This window comes from Cibotium barometz, chromosome 21 (genome assembly GCF_041138505.1).
Source record: "Cibotium barometz isolate CiBa-2024 chromosome 21, ASM4113850v1, whole genome shotgun sequence".
Classification (NCBI taxonomy): Eukaryota; Viridiplantae; Streptophyta; class Polypodiopsida; order Cyatheales; family Cibotiaceae; genus Cibotium; species Cibotium barometz.
This window is the reverse complement of record NC_141066.1, coordinates 26358149-26381888: the sequence shown is the minus strand read 5'-3', so window position 1 is coordinate 26381888 and position 23740 is coordinate 26358149. Positions and strand designations below refer to the sequence as shown.

The following is a 23740-nucleotide window of genomic DNA, read 5'->3' as shown; positions in this document are numbered from 1 at the left end:
CGCTTTGAGGAGCGGACTGGCACCTCCGGTGGCCCTGATGGAGCTTTGGCAGCACGAGATAAAGGGAAGTCTCAACAAAAGAAAGGTAAAGGGGGTTCTGACAAGAACTCCAAGGATTCCGATAAGGATAAAGACAACAAATCTTCAAAGAATAAGGACATTGAATGTCATTATTGTGGCAAGAAGGGTCACAAGTCACCCCAATGTTACAAGAAGCAGCGTGATGAAGCAGCAAAGAACTCTTCCTCAACGGCAGTGTCTCAACCCAAGAAGGATGATGGAATTCTTCTCTTAGCAGGTACTCGGCGTATACTTGCTCTTGTGACTTCTCAGTCACGGTCTTGGAGTGTTGATAGCGGTGCTACTGCTCACATGACACCCCATCGAGATTGGTTCGAGGACTTCACTGCCAGATCAGGCGAGATCACTCTGGGTGATTCTTCTTCTGTGCCATTGCATGGTCATGGCACTATCCCCATCTTCCGTTCTGAAGAGGACAAGAGATACTTCTCTGACGTTCTGTATATTCCAGATTTGGCTTTTAACCTTTTGTCAGTGAGTACTCTCACAGCTCAGGGTGCGGAGGTGATCTTTTCTCGTTATGAGATTACCATTCGTGATAAAGCGACTGGTAGCATCTTGGCTCAGGGAGTCCAAGATAGTGGCCTCTACAAACTTACCGCTCTGCTTTCTTCTGGTGCTCTTTTGCTCTTTGGCATGCTCGGTTTGGCCATTTGAGCTATCAGCTTCTGCAGCGAGCTTCGAAGGATGGGTTGGTTGATGGATTACCAACCATCAAGGCTCCGTCTTCTCCTTGTTCCTCTTGTTTACAGGGGAAGTAGCACCGAGCCGCCTTTCCGAAGGAGGCGACACACAGATCTTCGACATCACTTGCTCTCATTCATGCAGACTTATGTGGTCCTATGAGTACCGCGTCTTTGAGTAAGGCGTTGTACATGCTCGTGATGGTAGATGATTTTACCAGATATACTTGGGTTTTCTTTCTGAAGACCAAGGATGAGACTTTTCATCACTTCTGTGATTGGAAAGCCGAGGTGGAAAAAGAGACCGGTCACTCGGTCAAGGCTTCAGGACCGATGGAGGGGGTGAGTTTACATCCCAGGAGTTTGAGCAATATTGCAAGACACATGGCATTCAGAGACAGCTTACTACAGCATATACTCCATCTCAGAATGGAGTTGCGGAGAGGAAGAATAGGACCATTATGGAGATGGCCCGTGCTATGCTTGAGCATTCTTCATTACCTCGATGTTTCTGGGCTGAGGCGGCTTCCACTGCTGTCTACATTCAGAATAGGTCTCCTACTGCTGCTCTTCCCGACAAAACTCCATACGAGGCTTTCCATGGTGAGAAGCCCTCCGTTGTTCATTTTCGGATATTTGGATGTACCGCGTATGTTCATGTGCCTAAGGAGCACTGGTGCTCTTTTGCTCTTTGGCATGCTCGGTTTGGCCATTTGAGCTATCAGCTTCTGCAGCGAGCTTCGAAGGATGGGTTGGTTGATGGATTACCAACCATCAAGGCTCCGTCTTCTCCTTGTTCCTCTTGTTTACAGGGGAAGTAGCACCGAGCCGCCTTTCTGAAGGAGGCGACACACAGATCTTCGACATCACTTGCTCTCATTCATGCAGACTTATGTGGTCCTATGAGTACCGCGTCTTTGAGTAAGGCGTTGTACATGCTCGTGATGGTAGATGATTTTACCAGATATACTTGGGTTTTCTTTCTGAAGACCAAGGATGAGACTTTTCATCACTTCTGTGATTGGAAAGCCGAGGTGGAAAAAGAGACCGGTCACTCGGTCAAGGCTTCAGGACCGATGGAGGGGGTGAGTTTACATCCCAGGAGTTTGAGCAATATTGCAAGACACATGGCATTCAGAGACAGCTTACTACAGCATATACTCCATCTCAGAATGGAGTTGCGGAGAGGAAGAATAGGACCATTATGGAGATGGCCCGTGCTATGCTTGAGCATTCTTCATTACCTCGATGTTTCTGGGCTGAGGCGGCTTCCACTGCTGTCTACATTCAGAATAGGTCTCCTACTGCTGCTCTTCCTGACAAAACTCCATACGAGGCTTTCCATGGTGAGAAGCCCTCCGTTGTTCATTTTCGGATATTTGGATGTACCGCGTATGTTCATGTGCCTAAGGAGCACCGCTCCAAGTTGGACTCGAAGTCTCAGCGCATGACTTTTCTCGGATACAGCACTGTGTCCAAGGCATATCGTCTTTATGATCCTCAAGCCGGTAAAGTTGTTGTGAGCCGTGATGTGGTGTTCGACGAGACTCCTATATCTTCAGAGGGGGGTGGTGAGGAGCTTCTTCCTGCACCTCCTTCTCCTCCTCCTGCTCCCGCTGTTACTGTTACACCTCCAGCTGAGGATTCTTAGTCAGATGATGATGACCCTGCTTCTCCTCCGGCGAGTTCGAGCAGATCTGTACCTGGTTGGTATTATCAGACAGTTCGTGACTCTCGGTTACGTGAGCTCCCTTCTGCTTCTCCGCCTGGTTCTCCTCGACGTTCTTCTAGAGTTACAGGGAAACAAATTCATGAGGGCAACATGTTTGTTAATTATGCTCTTATGTCTACAATCATTAATGGTCCTTCTGATCCCACTTCTGTGGACGAGGCTCTTTCACATGAGTCTTGGCGTCATGCTATGCAGACAGAGCTGGATGCTATCGAACGGAATGGCACTTGGATTTTGGTGCCTCGGCCTCTGCAACGTAAGGTGATTGGTGTGCGTTGGATTTTCAAATCAAAGTTCCGAGCTGATGGGGGCTTGGACAAGCACAAGGCGAGGTTGGTTGCCAAGGGTTATGCTCAGCGCCCTGGTGTCGACTTCGATGAGACTTTCGCTCCAATGGCCCGGATGACTACCATTCGCACCGTTCTTGCACTTGCAGGACATCATAGATGGCCCGTTTTCCAGATGGACGTCAAGTCGGCTTTCTTGAATGGAGAGCTTACACAGGAGGTTTATATTGATCAGCCGCCAGGATTTGTTGTTCCGGGCAAACAGGATCATGTGTACCGGTTGAAGAAGGCTTTATATGGTCTAAAGTAGGCTCCGCGGGCTTGGTACCAGCGGATTGATGAGTTCTTTCAGAAGCTCGGCCTGCGCCGTTCTCATGCCGATTCGAACCTTTATATCCTCCTTGAGAGGGGGTTGATTGTTATCATTGTGGTCTATGTTGATGACCTCATCTTTACAGGTTCTTATTCTGTGCGGATCCGTTCTGTTATGGATGGTTTGGAGACAGAGTTTGAGATGACGGATCTGGGCCTCTTGCACTATTTTCTTGGCTTTGAGATTTGGCAGACCTCGAAGGGCATTTTCTTCTCTCAGCAGAAGTACACTCGGGAGATTCTCGACAGATTTCAGATGACTGGGTGCAAACCAATATCTTCTCCTTTGGATATTGGTGAGAAGCTTTCTTCGCTTGATGCTTCTCTAGGGACTGATCAGGGACAGTATCGGGTTCTCGTCGGTTGTTTGGTATGGTTGACCTACTCCCGATTGGACATATGCTTCGCAGTCAGTTTATTGAGTTCCTTCTCATCCAAACCCCGTCAGCAACATTGGCGGTGTGCTCTCAGAGTTCTTCGGTACTTATGTGGCACTCTGGATTTTGGCATCTTCTATGGCCAAGGTCGCACTCTTGTTGGATGGTCTGACTCAGACTGGGCTGGAGATCCAGATACACGGCGTTCGACCACTGGTTGTGTTTTTTCACTTGGGTCTGGAGCCATTTCTTGGAGCAGTAAAAAGCAGCCTACTGTGGCGCTTTCCTCTACCGAGGCGGAGTACCGTGCAGTTTGTTATACTGCATGTGAGGCGATATGGTTGCGGAGATTATTGGAGGAGCTTGGCTGTCCTACCGGATCTACTCTTCTTTGGTGTGACAATCAGAGTTGCATCGCCATCGCCAAGAACCCTGTGTTTCATGCTCGTACGAAACACATTGAGATTCAGTATCACTATGTTCGTGAACGGGTTCTTACTGGAGATTTGCGTTTGGAGTATTGTCCTTCCGCGGAGAATGCTGCAGATTTGTTCACCAAGCCGGTTTCTCAGGCTTCCTTGGCTCCTCATCTTCGGATTCTCGGAGTTTGTTCAGCATCTGGTGCTGAGAGGGGGTGTTAGCACTTTCATCCCCAGTTTCTGCTTTGTATGGTGCCCATTTGGTCCCCTTTTGTATGGCCCTTGCTTGTGGGCTGGCCACCCCTTTTTTAGTATTTTTCTGGGATTTTTCCCAGCCATTCTGGCATTTTTCCAGTGAGCCATGTCCAACAGCTCCAGTCGGCCTGTTTCTGAGCTCCAGTCGGCCAGCTCTTCCCCACTATAAATAGTGGGTGCTGGCCTCTCATTTTTCATTGAGTCTTGTACTTATTTGCTCCCTCACTTATGAGACTATCACTGTCTCTTGCTTGGGACTGTTTTGGTTCAGTATATTCAGCATAGTTTGCTCCATATCTCTCTCTCTCTTGCACTCTCTGTTCAGCACATTCTAGTGCCACTCTGCTTCCGCTCTGTGCACTCTTTCAAAAAGGATAGGCCAGAATCAGTCCTTTCATATGACGCTTTTGGGCAGGTCAAGAGTCAGTCTTTAGATGGTTTTAGATTACCTCTTTTGGAAGGCCAAAGGCCATTGGTTTTATACCGTCTTTGTACTATATAATATACTGAAAATACAGCTCTCTCTCTCTCTCTCTCTCTCTCTCTCTCTCTCTCTCTCGTCTCTTTTTGTCTTTGTTGGTATCGTGTATCAAGGTCCCTATTGAGTTATTTAGGGCCAAAAGAAGCTACTGAGAGCTTCTGCGCATGTGACATTGGTACAAAGTATGAAGCTCAGCAAAGCTCAGTGTTGAAGGTGTCCGAGGAAGCTGCACAGGTCCAAGGAGAGTAACACAACTAGGGTAGAAATCCCATGGGGCTGGTCGGTTTCAGCAAAACCCAAGGGAATGGCAGCCTTGAGGGTTGGATGCCATTTGGGGCATACCAAGGAAGGCTCTCAGGAAAATGGTTCCAAGGGGGGTGGAGCAAAGATGCCATGATCAACCTTGGGAAGGAAATCATTGTAGTGTTTGCAGATAGGGCATGAAGGCAAGGGGGCAAAGTGGAACATATGCACAGATCTCTACACCAGATTTGGAGTGGAATCAGAGACATGGCAAGGTTTTCAGTGAAGAGGTTGCTAGGAAGGAAGGATGACAAGTTTGGGAGTCCAAGAAGAGACAAAGGGATGAAGACAATCATCCAAGGTCAAAGGTTGGAATCCCCATCATCAAGTTTAGCAGGAGGGGATGGCATGTGCACACATGACTTTCGTTTGAGTTACAACAAAAGATGACTTGTCTCATTGTTTTTCTCTAGCCCAAACCTCACCTTTTTTGTGCGTTTGAAGTGGGAAAGTAAGTCGTTTAATCCAATCTAGTTACATCATGTGGCCACACTATTACTTTTGGAAGAGAGATCCTCATGAATGGGGGCATGAAGCATGAGAGAGAGAGAGAGAGAGAGAGAGAGAGAGAGAGAGCGCTGAATGTGAACAGCTTTTTAGTGTATCACTTTTGTTTACATCAATATTTTCCTTGTCTCTCAGGTTGTAAAGTTTGATGGCCTACGAAGGTCACAAGGAGGAAATGATGAGGTGAACATTTATATTTATAAACTCTGTATAATGATAATTTTGTTATCTATTTTAAAACGTCTCTCTCTCTCTCTCTCTAGAGAGAGAGAGAGAGAGAGAGAGAGAGAGAGAGAGAGAGAGACTTTATTAACGTCTACAAAAGACCCGAAGGGTCTATGAGACCAAAAAATGTTACATATGAATTGTATGTCAACAACATGAGAAAGGAAATGAAAGCCAAAAAAAAAAAGAGTCAATGTACTACGCTTACCAATGGAGTTAGTGTCACTATTCGGCTCCCTAAGCATGATAAGCTACGATGTAAGAGCAACATTAATTCCAAAAACTTTTTTTTGGGACATGATGATTACTAGTGTGACTAGCCATTGTGTGTATTTTTTAGTCAGTATGACTGGAACTAATTCTACTCTAGAGGCGGGTGGCTCTGCTCTGGTGTGATTGGTACTCCACATCTCTAGTGTGACTAGAGATGGCTAATGTGATCAGTCGTGCTTATTCTCTAGTAGTGTGAGTAGATGATTGGCCAATGAGATTGGCAGTCATGGGCCACCATTGTGATTGGAACACATACATACCAGGGTACGTAGTGTGACTAGAATCATAGGATGGATACAAGTTTTGAGAACGGGGATTTCCAGTTTCATATGTATATGCATTGTTCATGTTTGCAGTGTTGGCTACAAGACCATGTGGATGCCTATGCTTGTTGAACGAGTGGTGGTCATTTTGTAGGGCTTTGAAGTTAGGCCAAAATTCAGCTTTGAAGCCTTGTTTTGGTCTTGGACAAATTTTGAAGCTTGAGGTGTTGACACACAAATAAGTGCGCTTGAACACTCTAAAACAGGCATCGGGCATTAAAGACATATGGGCACCCTCTACCTCCATTTGAACCAGGCGCCCTTTTTATTTGGCCTCTGTGGGGTGCCCACGCTCATTTGTTAGTATGGGCTGCCCCACACACTTGGCAAAGCTGCCCACACAAAGTGGCCAACTCCATCCCCCAGGCACATCCATCGAACCATCATAATGACATTATTCTTCTTTGTTTTAACACCTCAGTCCACCTGCAGCCAGTCCAGCAGCCACCTAGCACCTTCCCTTCTGCAACCATCAAGAGCCTGCAGAGCCTACTGTCCTTGCAAAAGAGAACCAGCCCACGTGTGCTCCTCTGTCCAGCAGCCGCCTCTGTGCACAAGAGGAAGCCAGCGCATGAGCAGTCCAGTCCTGCACCAAAAAATATAGAGAAGTGCCTGCAGCCATGCGCTTTTTCTCCCATCAAAAGGCGCCCTGAAAACTGCCTGCCAGTGTGTCCAGAGCAACCAGCCCCTGGCCCCCTGACTGTTTGCAAGGGAGAGAAAGAGAGAGTTCTGACCGACTGAACCTCCTGCTGTCCGCCTACAGTTCTGCGCTGCTTTCCACGAAAGAGGAAGATGCGCTGCAGCCCTGCTTCTCAGTCCAGCCACATGCAGTCCAGCCCTCCGTTTTCAAGAGAAAGAGAAGGAGTAGGCAGTTCAGTCCTCCGCCTTGTTACCAATAAAAAGACACCTCTCTGAAGCCCGTCAGCCCCTCTTCAGAAAAAGCACACACGTGGCCCCCCCATAATAGCATATGGGCCACGATCCCTCCGTGAAAGGTGTTCTTTTATTTTTAAAGGCTTTTAAACCTTTGTCCCCTCCACACATGGGGTTGTCCACACATGGGTTACTTTTTATTTTAACTCCAATCTGATGCCATTCACACTGTCCACCATGTCCTCGTGCACATTGTATACTGTCCAGAGAAAAACACAGGGTCTTGACATACCCCCCTCTTGAAAAATAGCAAGCGTCCTCGATTGCACTCAATGGCACAGTTTGGCATTTTATGAGCAAAGACGCCCCATATGGCAAAAGCAATGGCCCTCCAATGCATCTGGGTGATAAAACAATCATCTTGCACAATATGGCCACACTGTCACGTCAAAGTGACAAACAACTCTTGCTCTTTCCTTCAGAACCTGCGGCAAAAGTCTAAAACCAAGTGGAAACACGTTAACTGTGTTAGCCAAAAACAAAACCATGCATCATTCTACATATGACACACATATGCATGATACATATATGCATTTGCAAACAATATGCTCCTCAAAATGCTCTACCTACTCTAAAGGAACAGTCTAAGGGCTACTCGCAAGCCTTACGCCCATGGGCATCCCACAGGACCCATGACTGATGGTACAACATGAGCATATGAAAGCACTCAATGCATCCAAACACTACATCCACTAAGTACTTCCCACATATGTCTCATGGCCACCCCGCAGGAGTCACACCCAGTGGTGCATCCATGAACATAATAAAGCACTTGATGTATCATACCAATATACATGCAGCACACGACACAATCCAGAGTATTACCCAATGTATTCTCAATGGTACTAGGATCCAATGGCACCATAATACAATAATACCACAAAAAGTGTATGCATACATGCACAAATAGAGTTCAATCCATATATGAACCAAACCAACTCTAGGACTGCTCGCAAGACTTATGCCCTCCATAGAGTTATCCATAGTTTCAGTTATAGTTCAAGGGGCGGCCGATTGTGAACCATACCCAACTGTACCATCTCATGTGACTAGTACACAATATCATAGAAGTCCCATAAGCAGATGTAGTGCCAGCCTCAGTACCTTCGGGTGAATACAAAGATGTCACCAAGCGACTCCTAGATGACAACTGAGCCTGTCTGTAACAAGGGAGCGGAGGTGCTACCCCCCTCTTGAGCATCAAGCAATGCTCCAGACCTATGCTCTGCTGAACCTGAATGAGCCGTAACAAGAGTCGACTCCACCTCAAAGGCATCAAGATAAAGCTGCAAATCGTGAGGTGAATCTGCGAAGTCACCCTCCTCCATCCACTTCGCATCCATCAGTGCAGCTCTTGAACTCACAGGATAGCGACGGGAAACTTTACCTTGTACCTTTCTTTTCTTATGTGCTAGTATCTGCTCGGGAATAAGAACCTCGTCAAGTTCCTCCGCTTCCGTCTGAGCCTCATCTGATACATCCTCAGGCACCCAAAACCTGCTTGCACTCCACCCAAGTGGTAAGCACAAGTCCTCGATGAAGCATAGTAGATCACCACTGCTAAACATAGAAAGAAACTGTCTTCCGAACCCATGAAGCCTCTATGAAGATACGACCGGTGACAAACTGTCGAATGTTTTGCACCATAACACTTCAACTACTTCTTGTTCTCCTGGCTGACTACTTCTTGTCCTTGGTGTCTTTTCTCCTGAGCTTCATCTTCAGCTCTTGCTCTTCACCTCATATAGGCAAAGACACACAACCTTGCACTGTCTCTTGCACTTCCTTTTCACTTTCCTCATGTTGAAGCTTTCGATGTGACAACCACGGGCTCGCCTCCTTGAGAAAGTCGACGATGTCCCGGCAAACGGAACCTTGGAACCGGCCTTCAGAAATTTGACGAGCGGTGAAACAAACACTCGCACATAAAACACTTCAACGCCATTGAGGACCTAGAAAAGGAAAACAAACAGGGGGAGCTAGAGTGCTCCTGCAAATAGTACACGGACACCGGTTGGCCCCAAAACGCAGTGGCCCCCCTTTCGGTATTTCTTTAATTGATTATAAGAGCTTTGATTACAATAAGGCTGGGAACTCAACCGTCACAGTAGAACTCCTGAAGCCTGCAAGTACCCTGCATCATGGCTTCATATCCACTCGGCATCCACAAACAAGTCCAGCCATTGTTCTCATCAAAAGACTCACACATTGAGTCCTGCATACAGAAGCTTTCTCCCATGATCATGTTGGAGGAGAATGACTCAAACACAAGAGCTTGCAGCCAAGGAAGTGCAGAGGAGATAGAGAAGAGTGAGAGAGAGAGAGAGAACTCACACAATGCTCAAGAATATCTTGATTGTCTTATTGAGGCTCAAGGGAGACCTCGTATTTATAGTGATACAAGGGTATGGGCGGGCGCCCAACTTATGGGGCGCCCGGCGGACCAAATACAAAGAATGCCGTTACAAGGCCCAAATGGGGGCCAAATGTACAAGTAAATATATGGCCGCGAAGCTCTCGAAAAGAGCTACGCGATGATCAAGGTCCGGAGGCGAAACTGGGACTTTATTCCCAACAACCTCCCACTTAAAGGGCCAGTGAAGCTCCTCTAAGCTATGTAACTCCCACCCGCTGTAGACACATATCAAGCTGTGCTTTTGGCAAACTTTTGGTGAGAGCATCTGCAGGGTTCTCATGAGTGCCAATCTTGACCAAACTGACCAAACCATCATCTAGCACCTGTCTGATGAAGTGGTACCGTACATCAATGTGTTTGGTACGAGCATGAAACATGGCATTCTTAGCCAGGTATATGGCACTCTGGCTATCACAACCAAGGACCGGAGCCCTCTCTGGCAATCCAAACTCTGTGACAAGGCGTGCTAACCAAATGGCCTCCTTAGAAGCCTCTGTGACGGAGATGTACTCGGCCTCAGTAGTAGAAAGTGCTACTATCCTCTGGAGTCTAGAGCACCAAGAAACAGCACCACCTGCAAGAGTATAGATGTACCCACTAGTAGACTTGCGGGTATCAGAATCACCTGCCATGTCTGAATCACAATAACCCTGCACCTCAAGTGGACCTGTACCATACATAAGGCATTTCTTCTGTGTCCCCTTCAAGTACCTCAAAATAGACTTTATAGCATCCCAATGTGCTTTGCCCGGGTTGGACATAAAACGACTGACTACTCCCACTGAATGAGCAATGTCAGGCCGTGTAGCAACCATAGCATACATAAGAGATCCACAAGCAGAAGCATAAGGGACCCCACGCATAGTACTGGCTGCATCATCATCTTTTGGGCAATCATCCTTGGATAGTTTAACATAGGGCTGCAATGGAGCACCCAAAGGCTTAGAATCAGCCATGTTAAATCTATCAAGGACTTTCTGGATATACTTCTCTTGCGAGAGGAAAAGCAACTTCTGTGCTCTGTCCCGTCTAATCCGAAGACCCAAAATATGTTCAGCTGAACCCAAGTCCTTCATAGCAAAAGCTGACTTCAGCTGGTCCTTAAGAGCTTCCAAAACGCTCTTATTCGAAGCATGTCATCAACATACAGCACAAGTATCACTGGGCTGCCATCTGCATCAGTTTTAGTATACAAACAATGATCTGCATGGCTACGATTAAACTTCTGGTTAAGCATGAAAGCATCAAACTTTTTGTACCACTGCCTCGGGGCTTGTTTCAGCCCATAGAGACTACGCTTCAGCTTACAAACCAGATTTTCTTTGCCCGGAATGACAAAGCCTTCAGGCTGCTTCATATACAGCTCTTCATCTAAATCACCATGTAAGAAAGCTGTCTTTACATCCATCTGATACAGTTCTAAATCCAAAACAGCAGTGAGAGCAAACAAAACACGAAGGGTGGTCATTTTGACCACAGGAGAGAAGACCTCCTGAAAATCAATCCCTTCCTTCTGAGCATAGCCCTTAGCAACAAGGCGGGCTTTATACTTAGGCTGGCCGTCAACTGTCTTGACTTTGTACACCCACTTGTTAGGAATAGCCTTCCTTCCTTTGGGCAACTCAACCAAATCCCAAGTGTCATTTGCATGTAGAGACTTAATCTCCTCCTGCATAGCATGCTCCCACTTGTTTCGGAGTTCACAAGACTTAGCCTCTTTGAAAGTAAGAGGCTCACCCTCATCTGTAAGCAAAACATGTTGTAAAGAGGGATCAAAACGCTGAGGTTCCCTCCGAAAACGAGTAGACCTCCGTACCCAATGATCATTGGCTGGTTGGGGGTCAATATCGGGAGGAATCATAATTTCAGCATCAAAAGGCTGCGGGTTTTCACGAACAGCCTGATTTTCAGCATATAGGGGTTGCTGCCCTACACCTCCAGGAGCATGAAGCGGCTGTCCAACCTCTTCTGGCTCAAATATCACGGACTCATTATGTTCAGCCCTTTGTGAAGCATCCTGGGGCTCATTTTCAGCATCAATGGGTGGCTGCCCTTGCTGAAATTTGACCTTTTTCTGATCACCATGAGAGGCACAAACATTACGGAGCAGCTTTGCCTCATAAAATACAACATCCCGGCTGCGAACCACTTTGTTGGTTGATGGCAACCACACACGGTAGCCCATCTCACCTTCATCACCGTAGCCAACGAAGGTGCCCTTCTCGGACTTAGCATCAAGCTTGTTCCGGTCTTCCTTGCGGATATGTACATATGCATCACAACCAAAGATGCGTAAGTGGGCATATGAGGACGGTTTGCCAGACCAAACCTCCTCAGGGATTCCACCTTTCAAAGCTGTGTGTGGAGATCGATTGCAAACATGAACTGCAGTTTTCAAGGCTTCTCCCCAAAAATCCTGAGAGAGATTAGCTGTGGACAGCATGCATCGAACTCTTTCACACAGTGTACGATTATACCTTTCAGCCACACCATTTGAAGAGGGGCTATAGGGGGGTGTAAGTTCCCTCTTAATGCCATTATCATCACAAAATTTCTGAAATTTAGTACTAACAAACTCACCCCCATTGTCAGTGCGTAAGCATTTAATCTTCACTCCAGTTTGAGTATGAACAAATGCATAAAACTTTTGAAATGCAGCAAAAGCATCATCCTTAGATTTCAACAAAGTGATCCATACTTTTCGTGAGTGATCATCCACAAAAGACACAAAGTACTTTGAACCACCTTTAGATTTAATGGGCATGCTGCATATGTCAGAGTGGACCTAGTCCAACTTTTCAGCCTTGCGAGAGGCACGAGAGGAGTAAGAACTCCTATTCTGTTTCCCATACAAGCAATCATTACAAAAATCAAGCTTGCTCCCTTTTGCATCAAACTTGTTCAAGGAGGACAAAATGGAGAGACCCTTATGGCTCATGTGGCCAAGTCTCTTATGCCAAAGCTCCATGTGGGAGCGTACCTCTGCAAAAGCAATAAACTTACCAGACAAAGCCTGACCATGAAGGCTATATAATGTTCCTTTCTTGCATCCTTTTGTAATCAGCCTTGTGCCTTTGGTCAATTTCCATGTGCCATTTCCAAATATGGCCGTGTATCCCAAGGCATCAAGCTGGCCCACAGACAGGAGACTGGTTTTCAAACCAGGCACATACCTCACATTTGGCAGCACAAACTCACTACCATCCTGCAAAGTCAAATTCACGGTGCCCATACCTTCAATATTGCAAGCATGATCATTCCCCAAGAACACCTTTCCTCGGGAGCCTGCAGTGAAAGTTGCAAAACACTCCTTGATAGGAGTTACATGAAAAGAGGCACCCGTGTCAATAATCCAAGTCTGTGAAAGCACATCAGAATCATACATCAAGGCATGAATAACATCTGGTTCTGTGACATGCAAGTTATGAACATCAAGAGCATTAGCAGAAAAAACACATAGCACATCATCTGAGTCAGACAGTTCCTCTATGACAACACCAGAGGCCACATTGGCCTTGCTCTTGTCCTTTTCGAACTCTTCTGCTTTGCTGGAATTACTCTCTTTTTCCTTCTTTTTGTCATTTGAATGATTGGATTTCTTCTTCCGGTCTTGCTCCATCTTGTAAAACTTGCAATCTGGCTTCTTGTGGCCTTTACGACCACACTGGTAGCATGTAACATCAGATTGCTGGCCCTTGCTCTTGCTTCTACCCTTTGAATTGGTAGTAGTATTTCCCCGCTTGGTCGTCCTCCCTCGTGAGACATTTGTAGAACCGCTAGTCTCTGAGGTCTTCCTCCGGATATCTTCATTGAGAATAGCACCCCTGACTCCATCAAAAGTTAGGTTGGGATTTGTCCCAAGTGACACCACAAGTGTTTCCCAAGAGTCAGGCAAAGTAGTGAGCAAAAAGATAGCTTTCAACTTATCATCAAAAGCAGGCAATCCAGAATCCTGCATCTGATTAAGCACCCCTGTGAAAGTAGTAATATGCTCTACTGCATTCTTAGAATCATCAAGTTGCATATTCATGAGTTTCCTGATGAGATGTACCTGGTTCACTGGCGTGGTGATCTCATAGGTGCTTCTCAGCTTCTCCCAAACGGCATAGGCTGTTGTCAGCCCTTTGAGGTCTACAAGAACCTCATCAGCAACAGCCATCTGGAGATAGGCAACGGCCTTTCTGTTCAGGATTCCCCATTCATCATCTGTCATAGCAGCGGGTTTGAACTGCTCAAGTGCAGTATCACATTCCCGCAGATAGAGGATATTCTGAATCCTCGCCTTCCAAAGATCAAACCCAGTGCCTGCAAACTTCTTAATCTCTAGTAGACCCTTAAGATCACTTGTAGACGCCATGACTTATCAAACTGACACTTCAGAAAGTAAGCAATAGCAAGATGTTATGTACCAGATATGGGTTGACTGTAGGATGCTCGTAGATTGATGAAACAACTTCAGGTGAAGGAGACGGCGCAAGAGAATCACCGAATGTCGATGTAAACCCGCCGAGGGGCAGTATGTTGCTATCTTTGGAGTTGCTCGGAGTTCCTGGCTGCTGGAGGCAGCGTCGGCTGCTGCTAGTGGCCGTGGAGCTGCTGGCTGCAGCCCGGACTGCTTGCTGGTGGCCTTGGGGCTGCTGGCTGCAGCGTTGGCTGCTGCTGGTAGTCGTGGGGCTGCTGGCTGCAGCGATGGCTGCTGCTGATGGCAGCCGTACAGCAAGGACAGAACACGGCAGCAAACGCTGCTGATTGCAGCAGCGTAGCAGCAGAAACGCAGCAAAGGGGGGGCAGCAAAGGAGAGGAAAACGCAGCAGGAGAGCAGCGTAGGATGGAGCAGAAAACGCAGGAGAGGGAAGAGCAAGGAAAAAAAAAAAACAAAACAGTCTCCTGCGTTAAAAAGGAGAGCAGTACTCTAAAAAAAAACGCACCATCTTGATGATAGAAGGGAGGTTTTTGATGCGAAAACGCAGACGATCCCGTAGTCAAGTGGTGGAAGACACCTCTAACTTCATAGCTTCTGCATACAGCTTCCCTCCATAGCTCTGATACCAGTTGTTGGAGGAGAATGACTCAAACACAAGAGCTTGCAGCCAAGGAAGTGCAGAGGAGATAGAGAAGAGTGAGAGAGAGAGAGAGAACTCACACAATGCTCAAGAATATCTTGATTGTCTTATTGAGGCTCAAGGGAGACCTCGTATTTATAGTGATACAAGGGTATGGGCGGGCGCCCAACTTATGGGGCGCCCGGCGGACCAAATACAAAGAATGCCGTTACAAGGCCCAAATGGGGGCCAAATGTACAAGTAAATATATGGCCGCGAAGCTCTCGAAAAGAGCTACGCGATGATCAAGGTCCGGAGGCGAAACTGGGACTTTATTCCCAACAGATCAGGGCTGCCACAACCATCCATAGCCTCTCACCCTATGAACAGCAGCACACCCTGACACATCCAGTGCTTCTGCATCACAACACAGACTCCCAAACTGTCTCCCAAAAGAGAACTCGCATCACAGCACAGCATACCATACAGTCGACACACCTGTACCAACCCTCTCTACCTTCCAAGGGTACTATCCATCTCTCATGGATTCCCTGTCCCCTGCCCAATCAGTAGCAAGGTTGTACCAAACATGTGTCCATTCCTGTACCTTCTGCCTGCATGTGACCTATCTCCTGGAGAAACCCAAAAACATGTTTCCTCGAGAAACCTACGACCTGTTTCCACATGAAACCCTTAGGCCTGTTTCCCTTTGAAACTTCTGTCCTGTTTCCATACAGAACCATTCATGGCACCATTCAACAACAGTGCCAACAACGGCATACATCTAGTTACTTGTTCCCTCATGAAACATCTAGAAACATAGAGATGCCCATAACTGTAGGTCCCTTTGTTCCTTTCTAGCAAGAAGAAAACAATCTGCTCCATGAACACGCAGCCATGCGAGCTTGCATCACTCCCATGCCAAGAAACACTTTCAATTGACCTGTACTTGCAGCCGGAAACCCAAGCACATAGCTGAATTTGCAGCCAACCAAAAACAACCCATAAACAGTCCTCGAACTGAAGCAAAGAGAAGCTGAAAGTTCCATCAGTTGAACGCCATCGACATGATGTCTGTGTTCATGAAAAACCAGCCCCTGCCCGCCTTTATGTCCAGAGAAACCAGCCCCTATCCACCCAAGAGAAGAGCACGCACAAGAGAAAGAGAAAACATGACGTGCTGACACCTGTACCTATAGCGGCTGTTCAGTCCACCTGCAGCCAGTCCAGCAGCCACCTAGCACCTTCCCTTCTGCAACCATCAAGAGCTTGCAGAGCCTACTGTCCTTGGGAAAGAGAACCAGCCCACGTGTGCTCCTCTGTCCAGCAGCCGCTTCTGTGCACCGGCTGCTTCTGTGCACAAGAGGAAGCCAGCGCATGAGCAGTCCAGTCCTCCACTTTTGCACCAAAAAATATAGAGAAGCGCTTGCAGCCATGCACTTTTTCTCCCATCAAAAGGTGCCCTGAAAACTGCCCGCCAGTGTGTCCAGAGCAACCAGCCCCAGAGGTGCATGAACGAATGTGCGGTATAACTTGCCTTCTGCATGAGAGGGCAATCAAAGCATGTGCCTGAGCATCCTTGGCATCCCATCTGAGTTGTTCTGGAGTGGGTGGCAAAGGTGCAGAAGATGTAGCACCACCTGAAGATACATCATCACCTGCATCCATGGTTCCTGAAGTACTTGCTGCTCGTGCAAGAGCAATGGGCCTAACATTAGCCCCTGATACATAAACCCACAAATTCTTTGCAACAAGTACATGTTTCATCATGTATGCCCACATAGGATAGTTGGTGCCATCCAACTTATCCTCAACGGAAAGCATACCAAATAAATCACCAGATTTCCCAGACATGGTGGTCACAAGTGTGTTCAAACGAGTAGTAATGTTACAATAATGCCATAGCTCCCAAAACATTTGGGGGAAATGCTCCAATGCCAACCAAATGTGCTTGCAATACCCAAAATTGCCTGCAAATAGTGCCAATTTATGCAAAATCCCCAAATTTCTAGTGCAATTATGCACCAAATTTGCTGAAATCAATGCCAATGTGTGCCAATGTTGCAATTGTAGGCTCAATGGTGAAAAGCCCCAAATTTCAACAGACAATGTGCAATTTCAGGTCAAAAATTACCAAATCCCACAAACCTGTAAATATGTAAATTTGTGTGGGTTGAAATTTTTGAAAAATTTCAAATCCCCAAATTTTGTAGTGTGCAGGTGGGTGGAGATCTGTACGCTCACCAGGTACAATTGGGCAGTGCGGGTCGACGGTGCTGGTTCAGTCGGGCGGCACAAGGCAGCGAGGGTGGTGGCTCTTGTACAGGGCGGCACTAGTACAGTCAGCGCACAGGGCGGCGGCTCTGGTGTAGGGTAGCGCTGGTACAGTCGGCGCATAGGGCGATGGGTTGTACAGCAGCGAAACAACGTGCAGACATAGTCGGGCAGCGACGTTGGTACAATCGTGCAGTGCAGGGCAGGGTGGCAGCTGCAAGACGTGGACGGTGCAAAGCATTGGTGTTGGGGTAAAGGCGTTATGCCCACCCTTATAGTGTGTACAAGCCCATAAGTTATAGTACATAGTACACTTAGTACTTTTAATGTACTAAGTGCACTATGTGTACTAGTGCAATATACATGTGTGATAGGGGAGTCACACACTCATACTTGATGAGTTGACTTATCCCCACAACTCTCTCTCTCTCTCTCTCTCTCTCTCTCTCCCTTGTTTCTCTGTGTATGTCTCCCATGAATGAACTCTAACCCTAATTCTGGTCTCTCCCCATCAACTGGTATCAGAGCCTTGTTTTTAGGGTTTTGTTCTCAAGTGCTGCATCGCTGGAATTCATTTGCTGCGTGTGTTGAACTATTCGCTTCTCTGTGTGGGCGAAAAGAGAAGGAGTCGAGGGCAGCCTTTTCTCCTTCAGCAGAGAGGCGAAGTGACGTTGTGCTGCAACAGACCAGTTAGCGACTGATTGTGAAGTAGTCGACTGGAGAAGAAAGCAAGAGCACGCACGGGGTGTAGAAGGCGCTAGGCGAAACTGAAGCGCCAGGCGTTGAGCGAAGGCTGCTGGGCATATGGAGTCGGCCGGCCACCTAGGCGAGTAGCGCTAGGCGAAGACGTCAACGAACTGACGACGTGTTGCTACCAGGCAGAAACACAAGGCGGATAGAGCTCGTAGCGCTACAAGGCAGCAATCAGGCGACCCGTAGCGTGGCTGAGGCAGCGAGGAGGCTAGCGCTCACGTTGACTCATGTTGAAGGCGAAGGCGAGCAAGCGAGCGAGGAGTACAATTCGTGCGTGCACCAGCGAATCTCTCCTCAGGCAAATTGGTTCGCTCCACGTATGTTGGGCAGCCATCGCCTTGCACCTTCTGGCCTCACCTTCTACAACAGTGCTTTCTGGGCGAGAGAAGTTTTTTTAGGGTTCAATTTTGGAAGAACTTCCGGATTAGTCTCTTGTCCGGACATTCGTGGGTTAGGCCCCGAGTGGGAAGCTCTGCCCTGCTGCATGCAAGGTTTCTACTTCCATTGCCAGCACTCTAGAGTTTGATGCACAAAGGGCGCAGGGGTCTCACATAATACTATGTGTTTGTTACCTCCTTGGGCGCAATAATGGAGTTTAAGTTTTTAAAATTGTATCCATTCAAGTTCTAATGCTATGTATTCCCCCCTTAAAAATGAAATTTCAAGACCCAAGTGGAGGAAACCCATGCATGCCAAGTGATCATGAACCCAAGGGTACGTGGGCCATGGCCTCATTGTTGGTACTAGAGCAGACCCATGGTCATAATGCTATTGCAAGGTCTAAGGTTTCCGAGGCTGAACAGAGCATCAGATTTCTGCAGCAGCACCAAATTCAGCACACCCCCCTTTTCCTGCAAGAAAAATCAGAAATTACAAGGTATTTTCCTCAAATTTTTTTTTGGGATTTGCAATTGAGCAAGTACAATCAACAATTGAGCAGGTACAGGTGCCCAATTGCTCAATTTTTGAGCAAAATTGGCAAAATTGGGTGACATTGGTCACAATCAGGATCAATTTGCAGGAAATTGGTCACAATCAGGATCAATTTGCAGGAAATTGGTCACAATCAGGTTCAATTTGCAGGAAATTGGATGTCGAAATTTGGGGCTTTTGATGTAATTGTGCAATTAAGCACTCATACATGCTGTATGATGTGAAAAATCGCACATTTGGGCAAAATTGCAGCAGATTGCAGCAGATTGCAGTGCAAATCAAGGGGCTTTTGTGCCGATTTGGTTGATTTGCATGCAGGCGATCGCATTTGATGCTGTGGATAATGTGTTGATGCCTTACAAGCACTCAATGTGCCTGTAAATCAAGGGGCTTTCATGTATTGGATGTATATGTGGCCAGGGGGAAGCATCGTGAACACTCTGTATGCCTTCATGTGCGTCAATGTACCATGTATGATCAGAAATTGATCTCAAATCAAGGGGCTTTTCAAGATTTTATGCTTGTTGAGCTTGGCAAAGCAGCAGGCAAGACATTTATGCCTTGAATCCTCAAAAATCAGCTTGCAATCAAGGGGCTTTTGCCCAATTTCTGTTCGGGACTGTTGTATGCAGTGTACGGGACTGTAAAAGTCTGATTTTCACTCATTTGGACAGCCAGGAGAGCATTTATTGCTATTGTACCTGCTGGTACAGATTTGGCACAGCTTTGTGCATGTTTTGGCATGGCTGTACACTGTTTTGAGTGACCAAAAGGTTCAAATTCAGCTGCTGTACTTGCCGGTACAGGTTTGGTACATCATTGGTGAGCACTTGGTACTGCTGTACAGTACTTTGGAAGGGCAACAGAGCACATTTAAGGTGCTGTCCAAAATCTGCAGCAACCAGATTTTGGTGTTTTCATTACATAAAGTGGGAGAAAAGTTGCATTCTTGCTTCCGCAGTGGGAGATAAAGCTTGGGAGAATAACCGTGAGCACTTTGTGTGCTTTTGGTGCAGTGTTTGCACATTTTGCAGGGAGTCAGGTATTGACAGGTTGCATTTTGCTATGGCAACCACAGGTGAGAGCTCTTCATTGCTTCACATCAAGAAGCTTGAAGGCTCGCATAATTATGATATTTGGCAAACCCAGTGCTACAATGTGTTGCTCCAGAAAAAGCAGCACAAGCCTATCAAAGAAAGGGGTGTGATGCCCGCTTCTCTTACTGCTGAAGAGTGGGAAGATATGGATGAGCTGGCAAGATCTACTATCATGTTGTCTGTGTCAGACTCATTACTTTTCAGCATTCGTGAAGAGAAAACAGCTTGGGGAATGTGGCAGAGATTGCAGGACTTGTATGCCCAACAAAGTGCCTCAAGCAAAGTGTATTGGTTGAAGAAACTCATAGGTCTTCAGATGAAGGAAGGGGCATCTATGACAGCCCATCTAAATGAGTTTAATGGTATTGTCAGCCAAGTTATCAATCAAAAGCTGGCAATGGACGATGAGTTCAAAGCCACTTTTCTGTTATGCACTTTGCCAGAGAGTTGGGACACATTTAGGACAGCCACTAGCAATTCGCATGCTATGCTGTCATATGCAGATGTTGAGGGTGCTCTTCTTCAAGAAGAGATGAACAGGAAAAACAACTCTATTGGAAAGTCCAATGCAATGAATGCACGTGGGAGATCCCAGCAAAGGGGAAAAAGCCAAGAAAGGGGAAGGAGCAAGTCTCGCTCCAAAAAGGATTTGGAATGCCATTATTGTGGCAAGAAGGGACACATTAAAAAACAATGCTACAAATGGAAAAATGATCAAAAGGAAAAGGGAAAAGGCAAAGACAAAGAGAAGGATGAAGCCAAAGATGTAAAGCCAAAGGGCAAAAGTGGAGTCAAGATCGAAGAAATCAATGTGTCACATGCAGGTGGCAGTGAGGATGAGGTCCTATTTACTTCTTCACTTGATGCCCATTCCCTTCTTACAGGTGGTCATGGTATGCACTCATGGATCATTGATTCAGGTGCCTCCTTTCATGTCACAGGTTGCAGAGACTTGTTTGTCAGGTACACTGCTGGCAATGAAGGAGTGGTTTATTTGGGTGATAACCATGCATGCAAAATTCTTGGCAGAGGTGATGTGAGGCTTGTATTTTCAGATGGCTCACAGCTTATGCTCCATGATGTCAGGCATGTGCCTGAGATCAAGAAGAATCTGCTTTCTACTGGACAGCTTGATGATGCTGATTATGTTACCACATTTGGTAGTGGAAAGTGGAAGATTAGTAAGGGCTCACTGGTTGTTGCCAGAGGCTCTAAGGTGGACACTCTTTATTTCATGCATGCAGGTGTTTGTTACCATGCTAATGTAAATGCAACCGAGCTGCCGGAAATTTCTATGTGGCATAGCCGGTTGGGACACATGAGTGTCAAGGGAATGGAGCAATTGTCTCGTTTGGGTTACTTGCCTTCTCTAAAGTTTTCAAGTTTTCAGTTTTGTGAGCATTGTATATATGGTAGGCAACTACAGTGCCCCCACAAGAAAGCTCTTGGACAGAAAGATGCTCAGTTAGAGCTTGTGCATACAGATGTATGTGAGATGCCTCAGCTTTCTTTGGGAGGGGCAAAATATTTTGTGTCTTTCATTGATGATGCCACACGCAAGGTGTGGGTCTATCCTCTTCGTTTGAAGAGTGATACATTCTCAGTGTTTGAGAAGTTTGTTGCTCTTGTTGAGAATCAAACTGGCAAAACACTGAAGGCTTTGCGTTCCGACAATGGGGGAGAGTATATGTCCAAACAGTTTCAGGACTTTTGTGATGCTAAAGGCATCAAGAGGGAGCTCTCTACTCCTTATGATCCTCCACAAAACGGGACAGCAGAGAGGATGAACAGGACCATTCAGGAGAAGGTCCGTTCTATGTTGTCACATGTTGCATTACCTCATGGTTTTTGGGCTGAAGCTGTTATGACAGCCGTTCACCTTATAAACAGGTCACCAAACACGAGGCTTGGTGGGAAAGTGCCAGAAGAAGTATGGACAGGGAAGCCTCCGTCATACAAGCACTTGAGAGTGTTTGGTTGCGTTGCGTACGTGCACATACGCAGGGAAATGCGCACCAAACTTGATCCTAAGTCTCACAAATGCATATTCCTAGGATATGGTGACAGAGGTGAAATGGGGTATAGACTTTGGGATCCCATGAATAGAAAGATCATACGCAGCAATGATGTCATTTTTGATGAAACATGCATGTATAAGGAGCCTGCAAGGCAACAGGAGCCTAGCAGAGTCATCTTTGATGATGATGGACATCATGGACAACAACAAAGGGCTGTAAATCAGCCATTACAGCAGGAAAACCAGCCCTTAAATGGTGCTGAAAATGGTCCAAATGGACAGCCAGACATGGCAGAAGATATCCCTATGGATATACCACAGTTGGAGGAGATACCGGGCATGATATTTCAGCCTTATGGCATGGAACAGGAGCCACCAATGGGTGATATGCAGGCTGGACAGCAACCTGCAAATGATGGTCATTGGGTACGGAGGTCCACTAGACCCTCCAGAGCCCCTGACAGGTTTGTTCCAGGGGTTGACTACTTGATGCTCACTGACTGTGGGGAGCCCTCATGTTATAAAGAGGCTTTACAGAGGGCAGACAAGGCTCTTTGGGAGCGTGCCATGAAGTCAGAGATGGATTCTCTGCACAAAAATGGAACATGGAAGTTAGTGCCTTTGCCTGCAGGCAAGAAGGTTTTGCCATGCAAGTGGGTATACAGGCTCAAAGTTGCATCAGATGCAAAGCCAAGATACAAAGCCAGGTTAGTGGCTAAGGGCTTCAAGCAGGAATATGGTGTGGACTTTGATGAGATCTTCTCTCCAGTGGTCAAAATGACCACACTTAGAGCTGTGTTGGCTTTGGTTGCGCATGATGATCTGGACTTGATTCAGATGGATGTGAACACTGCTTTTCTTCACGGTGATGTCCATGAGGAGATATATATGCAGCAGCCAGAGGGTTATGCAGTAAGTGGAAAGGAGAAGCTTGTATGCAAGCTGAAAAAGAGTCTTTATGGGCTCAAACAGGCACCAAGAGAATGGTATCATAAATTTGATACATTCATGAAATCTCAGAAATTCAGGAGAAGTGACATAGATCACTGCTTGTACACCAAGAAAGCTTTGAATGGCAGTCTATTGATTCTCATTTTGTATGTTGATGATATGTTGATTGCCGGGAAATCTCGTAAAGAGATGGATGCCTTGAAGCAGAGGCTGCATCAAACCTTTGATACGAAGGATTTGGGTGATGCAAATCACATCTTGGGTATGCGGATACTTCGGGACAGAAATCAGCATGTGTTGTATTTGTCTCAGAAGGAATACATTGGCAAAGTCTTGCAGAGGTTCAATATGGACGGGGGGAAGAAGGCTAGTACTCCTTTGCCTCCATATGTGAAACTCAGTGCTATGGACAGCCCACAGTCAGATAGAGACAGGGCTGATATGGCCAAGATTCCGTATGCTTCAGCTTGTGGCAGTCTCATGTATGCCATGGTTGCTACTAGGCCGGACATTGCATTTGCAGTGGGAGTGGTTTCTAGATACATGGCCAACCCTGGCAAGAAGCATTGGGAAGCAGTGAAAGGTGTCATGAGATACCTGAAGGGCACACAGGATATGTGCATTTGCTTTGGCAAACAGGATGCATTAGTGCATGGTTACACGGATTCGGATTATGCCGGTTATCCAGATAACCGGAAGTCTACTACCGGTTATGTGTTTACATTCACAGGAGGTGCTGTGTCATGGATATCCAGGATGCAGAAGTGCACTGCCTTATCTACTACAGAGGCCGAGTATATTGCAGCCACAGAGGCTTGCAAGGAGGCATTATGGCTATCTCGGTTAGTGGTTGATTTGGGTTATACAGGGGATATTCCATTGTTGCATTGTGACAGTCAGAGTGCCATCCAGTTGGCAAAGAACCCTGTCTTTCATGCAAAGACGAAGCATGTGGATGTGAAGTATCACTTCATCAGAGAGGTGATAGAGAACAAGCAAATTCAGC

General features: G+C 46.6%; 1 protein-coding gene across 1 annotated transcript in view; it reads left to right on the top strand.

Moving 5' to 3' along the window:
- The window catches only part of LOC147627001 (signal peptidase complex subunit 3A-like), a 52994-nt gene that overhangs the window by 3062 nt on the left and 26192 nt on the right, over window positions 1–23740 (top strand). The window contains exon 2 of the mRNA XM_086815587.1: window positions 5633–5680. Within this exon, the coding sequence (XP_086671713.1) occupies window positions 5633–5680 (48 nt within the window). The remainder of the gene's footprint in view (window positions 1–5632; window positions 5681–23740) is intronic.